This window comes from Chrysemys picta, chromosome 11 (assembly GCF_011386835.1).
Source record: "Chrysemys picta bellii isolate R12L10 chromosome 11, ASM1138683v2, whole genome shotgun sequence".
Taxonomy (NCBI): Eukaryota; Metazoa; Chordata; order Testudines; family Emydidae; genus Chrysemys; species Chrysemys picta.
In genome coordinates, this window is record NC_088801.1 from 25,763,751 (window position 1) to 25,779,810 (window position 16,060).

Sequence of the window (16,060 nt, forward strand, 5' to 3'; positions counted from 1 at the left end):
GATTCCAAGACCAAAAGGGACCATTGTGATCATAGAATCATAGAAGATTAGGGTTGGAAGAGACCTCAGGTGGTCATCTAGTCCAACTCCAGCTAAATCATCCCAGCCACGGCTTTGTCAAACCAGGCCTTAAAAACCTCTAAGGATAGAGATTCCACCACCTCCTTAGGTAACCCATTCCAGTTCTTCACCACCATCCTAGTGAAATAGTTTTTCCTAATATCCAACCAAGACCTCCCACACTGAAACTTGAGACCATTGCTTCTTGTTCTGTCATCTGCCATCACTGAGAACAGCCTAGCTCCATCCCCTTTGAAACCCCCCTTCTCCAGACTAAATAAGTTCCCTCAGCCTCTCCTCATAAGTCATGTGCCCCAGCCCCCTGATCATTTTCATTGCCCTCCGCTGGACTGACTCTCTCCAATTTGTCCACATCCTTTCTGTAGTGGGGTCCCCAAAACTGGATGGAATACTCCAGACGTGGCCTCACCAGTGCCGAATAGAGGGGAATAATCACTTCCCTCGATCTTCTGGCAGTGCTCCTAATAATGCAGCCCAATATGCTGTTAGCCTTCTTGGCAATAAGTGCACACTGTTGACTCATATCCAGCCTCTCGTCCTCTGTAATCCCCAGGTCCTTTTCAGCAGAATTGCCACTTAGCCAGTCAGTCCCCAGCCTGTAGCAGTGTGTGGGATTCTTCCGTCCTAAGTGCAGGACTCTGCACTTGTCTTTGTTGAATCTCATCAGATTTCTTTTGGCCCAATTCTCCAATTTGTCTAGGTCACTCTGGACTCTATCCCTACCCTCCACCGTATCTACTTCTCCTGCCAGCTCAGTGTCACCCACGAACTTGCTGAGGGTGCAATCCATCCCATCATCCAGATCATTAATTAAGATGTTGAACAAAACCGGCCCCAGGACCGACCCCTGGGGCACTCCACTTGATACTGGCTGCCACCTAGACATCGAGCCGTTGATCACTACCCGTTGAGCCCGAAGTTCTAGCCAGCTTTTTATCCACCTTATAGTCCATTCATCCAATCCATACTTTTTTAACTTGATGGCAAGTATACTGTAAAAGACTGTATCAAAAGCTTTGCTAAAGTCAAGATATATCATGTCCACTGCTTTCTCTATATCCACAGAGTCAGCTAAGGTGAACAGGTTGGTCAGGCCTGACTTGCCCTTGGTGAATCTATGTTGACTGTTCCTGATCACCTTCAAGTACTTCAAAATGGATTCCTTGAGGACCTGCTCTATGATTTTTCCAGGGACTGAGATGAGGCTGACTGGTCTGTAGTTCCCCAGATTCTCCTTCTTCCCTTTTTTAAAGATTGTCACTATATTTGCCTTTTTCCAATAATCCGGGACCTCCCCCGATCTCCACGAGTTTTCAAAGATAATGGCCAATGGCTCTGCAGTCACATCAGCCAGAACCCTCGGATGTATTAGATCTTGACCCATGGATTTGTGCATGTCCAGCTTTTCTAAATAGTCCTTAACCTGTTCTTTCACCACTGAGGACTGCTCACCTCCTCCCTATACTGTGCTGCCCAGTGCAGCAGCCTTGGAGCTGACCTTGTCTGTGAAGACAGACGCAAAAAAAGCATTGAGTACTTCTACTTTTTCCACATCGTCTGTCGCTAGCTTGCCTCCCCCATTCAGTAAAGGTTCCATCCATCATCTAGTCTGATCTCTTGTAGAACACAGGCCATAGAAGTTCCCACAAAAAATTCCTAGAGCATATCTTTTAGGAAAACATCTAATCTTGATTTTAAAATGGCTGATAATGGAAAAGCCACACAAGCCTTGGTAAAATGTTCCAAAGGTTAATTACCCCTCACTGTTAAAAATGTACGCCTTATTTCCAGTCTGAATTTGCCTTGCTTCAACTTCAAACCTTTGGATCTTGTTGTTATGTCTTCATCTGCTACATTGAAGAGCCCATTATCAAATATTTGTTCTCCATGTAGGTACTTATAGATTGTAATCAAGGCACCCCGTAATCTTCTTTTTGTTAAACTTATTAGATTGAGCTCTTTGAGTCTATCACTATATAAAGCATGCTTTCTAAACTTTTAATCATTCTTATAGCTATTCTCTGAACCCTCTCCATTTATTAACATCTGTCTTGAATTGCGGACACAAGAACTGGACACAGCATGGTTCCACTGGTTGCCCCAGTGCCTCATACAGAGGAAAAGTATCTTCTGTACTCCTGCTTTTGCATCCAAGGATCACATTAGCCTTTTTGATCATAGTATCATGTTGAGCAATATCCACCATGATTCCCAAATCCTTTTCAGAGTCACTGTTTCCCAGGATAGAGTCCCCCATCCTGTATGTATAGTCTACATTCTTTGTTCCTGGAAGTATATATTTACGTTTAACCATATTAAACTACATATTGTTTTCTTGCACCCAGCTTGCCAAGTAATCCACATTGCTCAGTATCAGTGACCTGTCCTCTTCATTATTTACCATTCTCCTGATTTTTGTGTCATGTACAAACTTCATCACTGATGGTTTTATGTAGGGTTACCATATTTCAGCAAGCAAAAAAGAGGATGGGAGGAGCCCTGCCTTAGCCCCACCCCTGTCCTGCCCTAGCCCTGCCCCTGCCCCTCCCACTTCCTGCCTCCCTCAGAACCCCCAACCCTTCCCCCGCTCCTTGTCCCCTGACTGCCCCCTCCTGGGACCCCTGCCCCTAACTGCCCCCCAGGACTCCACCCCCTACCTAAGCCTCTCTGCCTCTTATACCCTGACTGCCCCCTCCTGAGACCCTCCCCCCATCCTAACTGGCCCCCTAGGACCCTACCCCCTACCTATACCCTGACTGCCCCAACCCTTATCCACACCCCCACCCCCAGACAGACCCCTGGGATTCCCACGCCCCATCCAACCACTCCCCACCCCCTGACAGCCCCCCCCCAGAACTCCCAACCCATCTAAACCCTTCTGCTCCCTGGCCCCTGACTGCTCCGATCCCTCTCCCCACCCCTGCCAGCCCCCCCCAGAACTCCCAAACACCCCCCCGCTCCTTGTCCCCTAACTGCTCCCTCCTAAGACCCTCCTCACCCTAACTGCCCCCCAGGACCCTACCCCCTACCTGTACCCTGACTGCCCAAAACCTTATCCATCCCCCCCAGAAAGCCCTCCCCCGAACTCCCGACCCCCCTTCCGTCTCTTGACTGCCCCCTCCAAAACCTCCCTGCCCCTTCTCCGACCCCCTGGCCCCCTTGTTGTTTGCCTTCGCCTAACTTCTCTGTGAACTAGCTCAGGAACGGCCTGAGCCGTTCGTCCCGGCATGCTGGGCAGCAGTGGAGGAGGAGCGGGGAGGAGCCGGAGGCGATCTGCGAATGCAGGGAGGGAGGGAGTGATCTCTGCTGTAGGGGAGGCGGAGGAGGTGCTCTCTCTGGCTGTCCGAGCCCCATGTAAGTGGCACCATCCGGCCGGCTGCCCTGTTAGCCGCGCACGCTCTGCATGGGGCGGGGGGGAAGTCCGGACATTTACAAATTCCCCCCCGGACGCTATTTTTAGCTCAAAAAGCCGGACATGTCCGGGGGAATCCGGACGAATGGTAACCCTATTTTATGTTTTCTTCCTGGTCATTGATAAAAATGTTAAGTAGCATAAGGCCACGAACTGATCCTTGCGGGACCCCATTAGAAACACATCTGGTTGATTTATGATTCACCATTTACAGCTACATTTTGAAACCTATCTGTTAGCCAGCTTTTAACCCATTTAATGTATGCCATCTTAATTTTATATTGTAGTAGTTTTTTAATCAAAATGTCATACGGTACCAAGTTTTATACTATAAAGAGAGTTGCATAGTTGGCCCTATGTTAAACCCCACCTCAGCAGTCCCTAACAAGTGAATGAGACATGGTCAGAATACTGCTGCCCTCCAGCATTTGCTAGCTGCTACAACAACCCTTTGGGTCAGAGGCTCTGAGACTGGAAGTGTAAAACTGGCACACAGGACCCTTTGCTTATCAATTCAGATCCTGCATGAACTGAAATAAATCTGGCCCTGATTGGTGACTTCTTCACAAACTAATAATACACCAGCTCTGCTATTCTTATTTAGTTTATCAGTGTACGCCTGTTGCATGATGGGAACCTAGTTCTTTCCCGATAGTTCTGAAATAGTGTTGGTACAGGTGAATATTTTACAGACGCAGACTGTAAATTCTACATTTACAGTGAATTTTCCAATGGTTCAATCTTTGTCATGGATTGTTCAGATACAACCTCTTGCTTCATTATATTTTTAAACTCAGTTTGGCAATATGCGGTGATAACTTAATTTTAAAGAAAGAGTAAATTATGTAATTGTTGTTCACTGACTATAGTGCTAGAGTATGAAAAATAAATTGCCCTGAATAAAGGGCATTAGAGAGTCACAAACTTCCTCATTGCTCCACAGGAGGAAACTCTCTGGGGGAATCTATACCTGGCACAGTGTATGCTGGCCAGTTCACAATCCTGGCTACTGCATGGTTGGAGGGACACCACAGTTCTGTGGAGACTATTTCTCCTCAGACGCGGTGAGCATTGGTAGGAAGATCAGGCATAAGGCTTGGCTTACACCATTAAATTCCTTGTACTTGCACGTAAAAATTCATCAACTCTTCCTCCCCACTCAAAACAGGCAGTATTATTAGTTTATCATTTTAGTACCTATAGTATCATATGTTCAGTATTCAAAGAAATTGATAGGTAATGTACCCTTCACATTATCAATCACATTTTTTTAAATATTTTTATCTTTTTTCCCCTAGCCATCATTGAAACAAGATAAAAAACTTTACGCTTTCGTTGATTCATGTATTTTAAGGCCAGAAGGGATTTTTGTGGTCATTTAGACTGACCACCTGCATAACACAGTATGACAGCAGACTATCCTGATGCAAAGGAAACATAGGAGGAAAAGTAAGAGGCCAGAATGTGAAACCATGGGAAAATTATTAAGGATGAGAACAAAAGAATAGCACAACCATGTAGGGACAAAATCCAAAGACTAAGGCACAAAAGAGTTACTCTTAACAAGGGGCATAAAAGACCATCAGAAGAGGTTCGCCAAATACATTTGGAGCAAGAGAAAAATGAAGGGAAGTGTAGGTCCACCACTTGAAAGAAGAGCCAATAACAGATGAGGTGTTTAATGCTTATTTTGCTTCAGTCTTCACTGAAAGTTAATTGTGACCGGATACTTAACACAATTATTATTAGCAACAAGGGGGAAGGAACAGAACCCAGAATAGGAAAGAAACAATTTAAAGGATATTTAGATAAGTTAAATGTAATCAAGTCAGGAGGGCTTGAGAAAATTCATCCCGGGGTATGTAAGAAATTAGCTGAAGCAATCTGTGAACCGTTAGCAATTGTCTTAAATTAAAAGAACTCCTGGAGGACAGATGAAGTCCCAGAAGACTGGAGAAGGGCAGACATATAGTACCTGCCTTTAAAAAGGGGAGCAAAGAAGATCCAGGAAATTATAGACCAGTCAGGCTAACTTCAATACCTGGAAAGATACTGTAACAAATTGTTAATCAATTATCAAACAATAAATTAGTACCTAGAGGATAACAGAGTAATAAATAACAAGTAACCAACATGAGTTTCTGAAGAATAAAACATGCCCCAAACCAGCCTAATTTCCTTCTTCAACAGGGATACTGGCCTACTGTGTGGAAGTGGTAGGCGTGATTTAGCTTTTGACACCGTCCCACATGACATTCTCGTAAGCAAACTTGAGAAATGTGGTCTAGATTAAATTACTGTAAAGTGGATGTAAAGTTGGTTGAAAAACCACACTCAAAAAGTAATTATCAGTGGTTTGTTTTCAAGCTGGGAGGATATCTCTAAGGATCTATCTTAGGTCTAGAACTGTTCAATATTTTCATTAGTGACTTTCATAATGGAGTGGAGATTATGCTTATAATATTGTCAGATGATACCAAGCTGTGAGGAGTTGCAAGCACTTTGGGGAGCAAATGACCGTGATATATTGGAAAATATATTGGTCTGATGTCAACAAGATGAAATTCCATAAAGAAAAGTTAAAAGTGACAGGGTGTCATCCAACTCTTATCTCTTTTCTAACCACAAACCACTCAGAAACGTTTTTCTGGTCAAACACCTTTTGCAATTTATTTACAGTGTTCTCCCCACCATCCTTACAAATTGTGCAGAATTGTATTTATAATAGCATAGACCCCTTAGCACACACAGCCTAGGAGAGTGGAGACAGAAGGTATCTTCCCTTTCAGAGATATCTCCTGGCTCTGACTCTCAGAAGCCGCCAGACTCCCCCCCCCACCCTCCCTTTCCTTCCTATGCCTTTCTACTATCTGGGCTAATAGGTTAGTTAGCCTTGGAGTTCTCTCCATCCCATTCCCAATCTGTCAATTTGGCACAACTGTGCCTCTCAGGTTTACTCTGGGGCGATGTAATTGGTGACACAGTAATGAGAGTGTTGGTACAGCTGCTGTTCCTCAACACCGTCTCACAAATACACTTAAGGAAAAGTCAAATGCACAAATACAAAATATGAAATAACTGACTAGGCAGTAGTACTGCCAAAACCATCTAGGGGCTATATTATAGTGCAGAGGTTCTCAAACTCTGGGTCAGGACCCCAGAGTGGGTTGTGAACCCATTTTAATGGGGTTGCCAGGGCTGGCTTAGACTTGCCCGGGCCTGAAACCCGAGCTCCAGTGCCTGGGGCTGTATCCGAAGCCCAAGGGCTTTGACCCTGGGCGGAGGAGCTCAGGTTCCAGGCCCCCTGCCTGGGACTGAAGCACTTGGGCTTCAGCTTTGCCCTCACCTGCCTCCCACCCCACCAGTAGCAGTGGGGCTCAGGCGGGCTCAAGCATTAGTCCCCCATTCTGGGGTCAGACAGTAATTTTTGTTGCCCGAAGGGGGTCGGGGTGCAATGAAGTTTGAGAACCCGTGTTACTGTGGACCATAATTAAATGAGAGTCAGTAATGTGGTGCAGTTGTGAAAACGGCTAATATAATTCTGCGGTGTTTTAGAAGTGTCATATGTAAGGCATGGGAGGTAATTGTCCCACTTCAGCTGGAGTACTATGTCCATTTTTGGTGCCACACTTCAAGAAAGATGTGGACAAATTGGAGAGAGACCAGAAGAGAGCAACAAGAGGAAAGGTTAAAAAAAATTGGACATGCTTAGTCTTGAGAAAAGAAGAATGGGAACGGGAGAGACCTGATATGTTAAGGGCTGTTGTTAAGAGGATGGCGATCAATTGTTCTCTAGGTCCACTGAAAGTAGGACAAGAAGTAATCTGCTTAATCTGTAGCAAGAGAGATATAGAATGGGTTTTAGGAAAAGTTTTATAATTTTAAGGATAGGTAACTACTGGGAGGTTGTGGAATCCCCATCATTGGAGGTTTTTAAGAACAGGTCAGACAAACATTTGTCAGGGATGGTTAAGGTGTACTTGGTCCTTCCACAGCACGGGGGAATGGACTACATGACCTTTTAAGGTCCCTTCCAGCTCTACCTTTCTATGATTCTATGAACACAGACAACAGAATTTCACGCCTACTTCCTGCACCAAGTCCATAACTTCTGGTTAACATCACATTTTTTGGAAGATATCCCATTCTTGATTTAAAGACATTATGAATACCATGTACATTGGAAAAAATGTATTCTATTATATTTTGCACTTCTATAGAACCTTTCATTCAAGCATCTTGGAATTCTTTATGAACATGAGTGAATTAAACATAAGACCCTTCTGAAGCAGGATGTCATTATTGCATTTTACAGAATGGTTAAATCAAAGTCTGTCTGCTCTAAGGAAATTCATACCTGTGCAACTAGGCCAATGTAGTTACACTATTGCCCCTTCCACCCCCAGTGCGGAAATACTGCACCAGCACAAAGCAGAGCTCACACACTGATACAGTTGAGGCCAGTATCATAACAAAGTAAGCAGCAGTAGTTCAAACCTTACGCCAAGCTGGTGCAGTTTAAAAATGTATCATTTCAACTCCGCAGTTCATCATAGCTCAGATTTAAGATTGCCACAGTCTAACCTTTGTTTTCCCCATTTATGGGCCGGTTTGCGCGGGGGGGGGGGTCTCCCTCAAAATAGAAAGTAATGTATTATGTCATTATATGTGCAGCAATACTTTACTCCTAAAATTCAGTACAACAAAGTAAGATCAGGAGAGAGAGGAAACCTTTATCCTCACATTTGTTGTGATTAAGTTAATTGCTTAAGTGAAAATAGCACTTCACAAAATGTTCAATATTAATCTCATTAGTCAGCAGAATACGGAGTTTTAAAAATTAAAAACACTCCATAAATTAAAGCAACAAGCATTGTTGTCTAATTAGATGACAGTTGAGAATCCTAATTAATTGCTTTGAAATACTTAAACAGAGATTAATAATTAGCAAGTAATAGCCAAATGAGGTCTCATTTTAACTTTGCATAGCCTGAACATCAAGTTATTTACTGTGGGAAGCTAAAAATTGCTGTTGTGCTTCCATCCCCAGAGCTATGCTTTATAAGAGCATTTCCTATTTTGTTAGCGTGTAGTTAGTCTGTTTGTTTGTTGTTCTGTGTTCTTATGTGACACTCATCACTGTGTTATCTAGAATTATTCCAATGTTAAAAATAAATAAATTGACTTTCAGGCAAGTCAAATTTTTCTCTCAACTTCTCCCCACAGGAAGGAAAGGTGCATGTGGTGTTTGTTTTTAGTTATAAAGAAAACTAATAAGTAATTCTGTAAGGGAAAGCAAAGTATAAAAAAAGTGAGGTTTGTCTTTGGATCATAAAGTGGGAGTTTTGTGGATGCTCTTAGTTCTTGCGAAAGTTAAGTCTAGAGTCTGGGGCCCTTCTCCAAGAAAAAGCAAGCCCTGTTTCCTGCACACACACAAGTCAGCAAACATCCATCAAGTCTTATAAGTATCCTTTCTCTGGCTGCACAGTAGATGCTTTGGACATTCGTGGAGTTATTAGTTTTTTTAAATTGTATAGACTAGTTTGGATATATTAGGTCACCAACATTTAATTAGCTGAGTTTATCTCTTACTAGTTGAACTCAGTGAAATAAATATTATGTTTGTAGTTTTGTGATAATGCACAAGTTTAGACTGTTGTTTTTAGTTTCTAAATTACTTTTTGTTTTGCACTAAATTTTCCCATTTTACTATGGGTTTAAAAAGAACTGATAATGTTTTATTTGGAAGCATTGACTACATAGCATGGAGAGGGGCAGGTTTCGTACATCCTAAAATGCAGAATTACAAAAAAGTAAGAACATGGATTATTAAAAACTAAAGCACATAAAGTAATAATTGGAGGAAGCTTTTTTTAGAAAGTGATAACACAAATACCAGTACAGTGTTTTTATATGGTGTTTACATGAATATCTTTTAACATATTTCCCTGAGTTAACTTCAAAACAAAGCTAAAAAGAATGGTTTAAAGCACAGTATAAGGAGAGGCAGTGACTTGGTGTGGGGAGAGGGAGAGAGCATTCAAGATAGATAGGACAGCATAAACAGAAGAGCAACTCCCCATCTCTTGATTTGCTAAGAGGTTACGCACAGAATATGCATATTAGAATGGGTGGCCCTGATGTCTGAGAGTCATTACCTTAGGATAGAGCGAGTATATGGAGATTTTTGACAAGATATTTAAAAAAAATTGCTAGTCAGGAGGAGCAATCATTTTTTTGATGTTGATTTAGTAGAAGACCCTGAGTTGGTGAGAAAAGTAGGGATCTCAGAAGCTAGGTCGAGGCCACGTATTCTGTGGGTGACACACTTTCACCTTGGAAGCTGTCATTCTCTTTGATTCCATGATTTACTTGTTGATCCTTATTGGCATTGAAATCTACATTGAACCACCAAAATGTTCACTAACTTACTGATGTGGTGATGCCACGCCACTGCCCTTCTTTCCCCTCCTTCAGTTCTCTCCTAATAACTTACTGCTTTTGTCTAGGTCTGCACAACTAACTATCCATCTAGAATCCTTTGCCCTGTGCTTTCATATAACATTGATTATAAAAACAACATCATGAAAAGTAACTCTTTCACTTTACTCAGCACTGATAAGGTCTCAACTGGAGTATTGTGTCCATTTCTGGGCGCCACATTTCAGGAAAGATATGAACAAATTGGAGAAAGTCTAGAGGAGAGCAACAAAAATTATTGAAGTTCTAGAAAACATGACCTGCAAGGAAAGATTGAAAAAATTAGGTTTGTTTAGTCTGGAGAAGAGAAGACGGGGTGGGGGACATAACTATCTTCAATTAAATAAAAAAAATGATATAAAGAGGGTGATAAATTTGTTCTCCTTAACCACTGAGGACAGAACAAGAAGTAATGGGCTTAAATTGGAGCAAGGGAGATTTAGGTTAGACATTAGGAAAGACTTCCAAACTTCAAGGGTAGTTAAGTGCTAGAACACATTACCTGGGGAAGTTGTGGAGTCTCTGTCCTTAGAGGATTTTAAGAACAGGTTAGACAAACACCTATCAGGGATGTTTAAATAAAATTGGTCCTGCCTCAGTGCAGGGGGATTGGACTAGGTTCCCAATCAAGGTCATTTCCAGTCCTACATTTCTATGATTCTATAATTCAGTTGTTGTTTTTTATTAAACGCATCTATGACCAAAAAAGTGTGCCATGATTAAACAATTTGAATTATATCTCTTCCCCCATTCCTTTGTCTGTCATTGGACTTCATTATCATTTTTTACTGCCTGCCTGAAGGCTTGATACTAGGGATATGCTGAGTGCTGCTTTGGCAGTGATCAACACTTTGTAAGATCAGATGTTTAAAATGTAAATTTCTGGTATCATGCATATCTTATTATAGGTTCTACATAATAAAATAATTGAAGATTGCCACCACACCAATGTGGCTAATGAAAGATTTGTACAAAAATGTTCATGTCAGCTGCTTATTTTTATTAATTATACATTGATAGTAATGTGTAATGGCTACAATAAATAATTGTTGATAATTTATCATTACAGTTAATATAGTGGAAATGCATACAATGCTGCTGTAGTATATTACACTTTCCACTAGCATTCCCCAACATATACATGCACAGACATATGCATGTGACTAGTCAAAGATTGAAATTATAATGTTATGTGCTCCTGTGTATGAGATCTTCTAGACAAGAACCAAGGCCCTATTCCTGCAATTCACTACATGTGGAGTCACTGGCTTCACACGGGTGCAGTAAATTGCAGGATCAGAAGCCCATGTTTGCCAAGCTGAGTAGCACAGTTCAGTGTTTTCTATTTAGGGCCTTCACTGCAGTATGTTGTATGCAATACTTGTATCTGAAAAAAACTAACATGTCAATGCCATGTGGCCTATGTATTTAAATCATACATATGCTCCTATTTTTGTGTTATTAAAATCCTACTGTTGCTGTTTGCATATCCTTCAGCCTTGAACATTTCTCAAGGTCAAAAGGCTTGACAGAAAGAAGCCTTAGTCTAAAAAAGATATTCTTGACTGAAACAAGCATTTTGTGCCTCCTTACTGTACACGCTAAAAATATTTTTAAAATTTCTATGCAGGCAGTTATGCAAATTACTCTCACTGTTTATACATGGCTTGAAAAATATGATAATAGGAAATGGCTGATCTGATCAACACTAGCTGTTTTTAAATAGCATGGTATTGATCAGTGTTAGCTGATACAATACATTGCAAAACCAATAAAATAGGGTTACTTAAAAATAACTTGAACTATATCTTCAAATATTGTCTATAATTTCCTGGTAGTGGATCCAATATGGTTACATTCAATAGCAACATGAGGAAGCGAAGTAGTCCTATTAGCAGGGTGAGAGATGGCAGTTCTCCTTAATATTTATCCCATGTGCTTCAATGTGGCAAATAAATAAATAAATGGAGATATTCCATCTCCTAGAACTGGAAGGGACCTTGAAAGGTCATCAAGTCCAGCCCCCTGCCTTCAGTAGCAGGACCAAGTACTGATTTTGCCTCACATCCCTAAGTGGCCCCCTCAAGGATTGAACTCTCAACCCTGGGTTTAGCAGGCCAATGCTCAAACCACTGAGCTATCCCTCCCCCCAATTAAATTTGGATGATTTTTTATGTTATTATACAAAGTTAATTCTAACTGAAATAGACTTATTTCACTGTCTAATACAGAAGCTATAACAAAAGTACACATAGTAATAATATACAGAGCTAAAAACTAACTCAGTCTTGCTCTTCATAAAAACTGACTTGACCTAAGACATCCAACTAATCAGAACAAAGCAAACAAACAAAAATAAAATAAAATAATGTTCCGCTAAATCTTGACTGCACAAAAAAGTCTTGCGGTGTGACCTGCACTTTGCCAAACTCTATCTAGTCTATCATATCCATGTATTTCTAATGTGCCTATCACCATGGTTTCTGATTGCCAAATACGGAGATTAAAAGATAGGTCTATTGTTGTCTGACACTAGGCAAGTTGTTTGACTATATTTTAGTTGTTTGACTATAATCTCTGCTGCTCCCTCAGTTATAGCATTTAAAATTGCAGTGAATGAACTCTTGGAGAGAGAGAGAGAAGTGTCTTCATGCTCTTTGGTAGCATCCTGTATTGGTGGGATAGGAAGGAAAGATCTGTGAAAAGAAGAGAGAAGATATTGAACTCTGAAAGTGACAAGATATGAGTTCAATCTGATCTGTGGTGGAAGAGAATTTTATAGTGCAGAGCTCTGCTTCTGACTTCCATGAAGCTCATCTTAGGCTCCATCAGCTGCAGTATATTTGTCCATCATTGCAATGTCAGTAGGTTATATATGTAGCTTCCAAGTTATTTCTCATTGAGGGACTTGTAAAGGAAGACCAGGATCTTGAAAAAGGTCTGATATCGGGTGGTAAATCAGTGTAGTGCATGGCAGGACATGTAATATGCGCTTGTTGACATATAGTTCTGAAAGAGACATGAGGCTGCATGTTGTGTCAGCTGAAGTCTCTGTATGACCTTCATGGTGACTCCTAGATCAATTCCATTGTAGTCCTCCACCTTCAGGCTTGTATGGGCAGTGGCAGGTAGGAAGTTCCAAAGGCAGAGACGTTCATCTGAGAGTGCACTGCTGAAGATACCGGACACCTAAATCCTAGGCTTCTCCCTATAATTTGAATATCTGTGGGTTATTATTCATCAGATAAATTAGTATAAAATTTTCCACGTTTTTACATTTATTTCCTGCCCATGTATCTAATCTCTCTATTCCTTTGTATCCTTTCTCTGTGTTCACTGGCGCTTGTAAGACCTCGCAGTTTAGTAATAAAATAAGCTATGTTACTTAAAAGGCATGCATTTACAGTTCAAAATGTAAACTCAAGAGGCGCATGCTTCAGGCAAGATGCCCTGCATATGTTGGGCAACTCATGAGGTTTGAAGAAGCAGTTTGATTTAGCCTGACTTTTGTCTTTTAACCAGGACCTTCCCTGACCAATCTTTAAGCCCCTTATTCTCCACCAAACTTGTATTTATTTAAAATTCTGTGTGTTTTCAAGGCTTAGATCCCCATAAGGGACCTCCAGAGTGGGGGAAATATTAAATGGATTCCTTCAGTGCAAGATTACAAGCTATTCCTTGGGCCTTCTTCATGGCTGAGGAGCAAGTCCCAAAACCAGCATCTGGCTCCCTTATCCCAACTGAAGGTTTACTCCCAAGTCTCTGCAACCTTAACCAAGACAGTGTCCAGCCTGCATCCTTGTCCTTCTAGATCACGCCATTCTAGTAAATATCACACAAGGGTCTTAGAAAGAAAGAAAGAAAGTGTAAACTTCTTGATGTTCATATGTAAAAATAGCACAGTTCAAAGAATGTGCATTGCTTAAGTAAACCCATATGATACAAGCAATGTCTGTGTTTCTATAGGATGTATATGCTCAATGTTCTGTTTGTGGGAGGTGGATTGTTCTGTTTTTCTTGTTAAATCCATAGCTTAATATATAACTGCTTTGCTTTTAAGTATATATCACAAAATATTTGCATTATAGACAAGACGGTGTTGGTGTAGGAAATTTTAATTTTTGCATTCTCTCTCTCTCTCTCTCTCTCTGTAACCTTAATGTTGAACTAGCATAGGATGTTTTAAATGCAGTACATTTGAAATCTCTCTCTCTTGAAGCACATTCCCTGTTACAATCAGCTGGTTCAATAGACAAAGTATTGTATTTGAAAAATAATAGTTAGCAAGAGGAAAGATAGAGCAGATATAGCATTAAACTAATTCAAAATAAAAGCTCTAACAGCATCATTACTGCTATGGAGATTCATCAATGTCTTACCTTTTGATTTCTAGAACTATTTTTATAGCTTTTACAGTATATTTTGAACTAAATCTTTCCTATTCAGCTTCACCTTAATAAAACTTGCTTTCTAGAGAGTTAATTCTTTTTGAAATACTTGTATGTCTTCATTTTGGGGAGATAACAGGAGTTCATGTCATTGTGAACATATTTAATAGGGCTTACTCATACAATATAATGTTATGCGACAAGTTTATTACTTTCCTGTGCCAATCAGGCAGTTCAGTAGGTGCTCTGATGAGATCATGCAGAAGAACGTGCAAACTAGGATACCACATCTGCACTGAGAAATCAAGTGATGCTGTCTTACTTTTTGCTATGATTTTTTTTGGTTTGATTACCTGGGTAGAATTAAAGCTCAAATATATTAGCCTATTCTGCAGTAATTTTTCAGTTTAAAAACATTTAATTAAATTCCATTTTAGAAATAAGTTTTTTTAAGTCATTAAGGCAAATGGTTCAGTTGTAACTTATAGTAGAATACTTCTGTACTACCATTGAGTTAAAGTGGGCTATTTCATTGATCCAAATTGCGTGTTAACCTTTTAGTGACTAACATCGCACACTCTTAGATTTAATATGTGAATACTTCAGTAGCATTTATATGTAAACGATATACATTTGCAAGTTTACACTTCCTCTAAGGTTTACTTGAAAATTTCTTTAAGTGCTAAAGGTTTGATTCTGAGCGCCTTAAATAGATGGGGTATATTAGTGAGTAACAGTTTCTCTCATCACCCAAGGCATGATTTTGTGAGTAAATAAGTGGCTTATGGTATTTGAATTTTCAGATCATTTTATTGCACATTTGTTTAGCTGCATGTGTTTTACACAGCTATGTGTTTTTTCAGGTTGTTTCATTGGAATTGTGAAGTCATGAAAGAATCACAGGAAGATACCCTCAGCACCTTGGATAATGAGTGGAAGATAAAGAGAAAGCAAAAAGAATGTGGCATATAAAGGGTGTAATACCTGGAGGTATTAACTCTGACTCATATCTGTAAAAATGAGACTAGCTCTCACAAAATACAAGTTATCTTAGACAGTCATCAAGCTTGGAGTCATGCTGTCAAACTAAAAAATTCACCCCCCCCCTCCCCTTTCTGACAGGTAATAGAGCATTGGTGAATTATGATTTTCCTAAATTGGAAGCATTCATTTTTACCCATGTAGTTCATCCTTATGAATACATAATAAACATTGCATATTTAATGTGCATTATAATGGGAAACTGACTCATTAGCAAAAAAAATGGCAAATTTTAAGGCCTTGGTTCCAAATTGAGCTGGAGCCTCCCAATGCACTTTGTACAATCTGGGAAAAGATGTATTGAATGGCCTTCTTTTGACGGCCATAATGACATGTAATATAAGGATATCATCTTACTGTTGATATCTTTGAAGAGTCATAAGCAGAAACAGAAAAATGAATGGCGGAAAGGAGTGTGACGGAGGGGACAAAGATGGAGGTCCGCCAGCAGTACAAGTTCCAGTTGGCTGGCAACGTCGAGTGGATCAAAATGGAGTGCTCTATATCAGGTGAGGATTATGTAAATTCTGTGCTCTTTTTATTATTTATTTAGTTATTTATTTATTTTGATAATGACAGAAAGCTGGTTTAAGGCAGTGACTCTCCTGATGATATACAGTAACTTTATGTATTTTTCCTTCTGGAAATATTAGACCAA

General features: G+C 40.4%; 1 protein-coding gene across 10 annotated transcripts in view; it reads left to right on the top strand.

The window, feature by feature from the left end:
- MBD5 (methyl-CpG binding domain protein 5) overlaps positions 1 to 16,060 on the top strand; it is a 256,499-nt gene that overhangs the window by 152,326 nt on the left and 88,113 nt on the right. For 7 of the 10 annotated variants that reach the window (XM_042860868.2, XM_042860867.2, XM_065561640.1 and 4 more), the window contains one exon: positions 15,225 to 15,911. In XM_042860868.2, the coding sequence (XP_042716802.2) occupies positions 15,799 to 15,911 (113 nt within the window). In that variant the 5' untranslated portion in view covers positions 15,225 to 15,798. The remainder of the gene's footprint in view (positions 1 to 15,224; positions 15,912 to 16,060) is intronic. The other 3 variants (XM_042860866.2, XM_065561641.1, XM_024108004.3) reach the window with 2 other exon arrangements.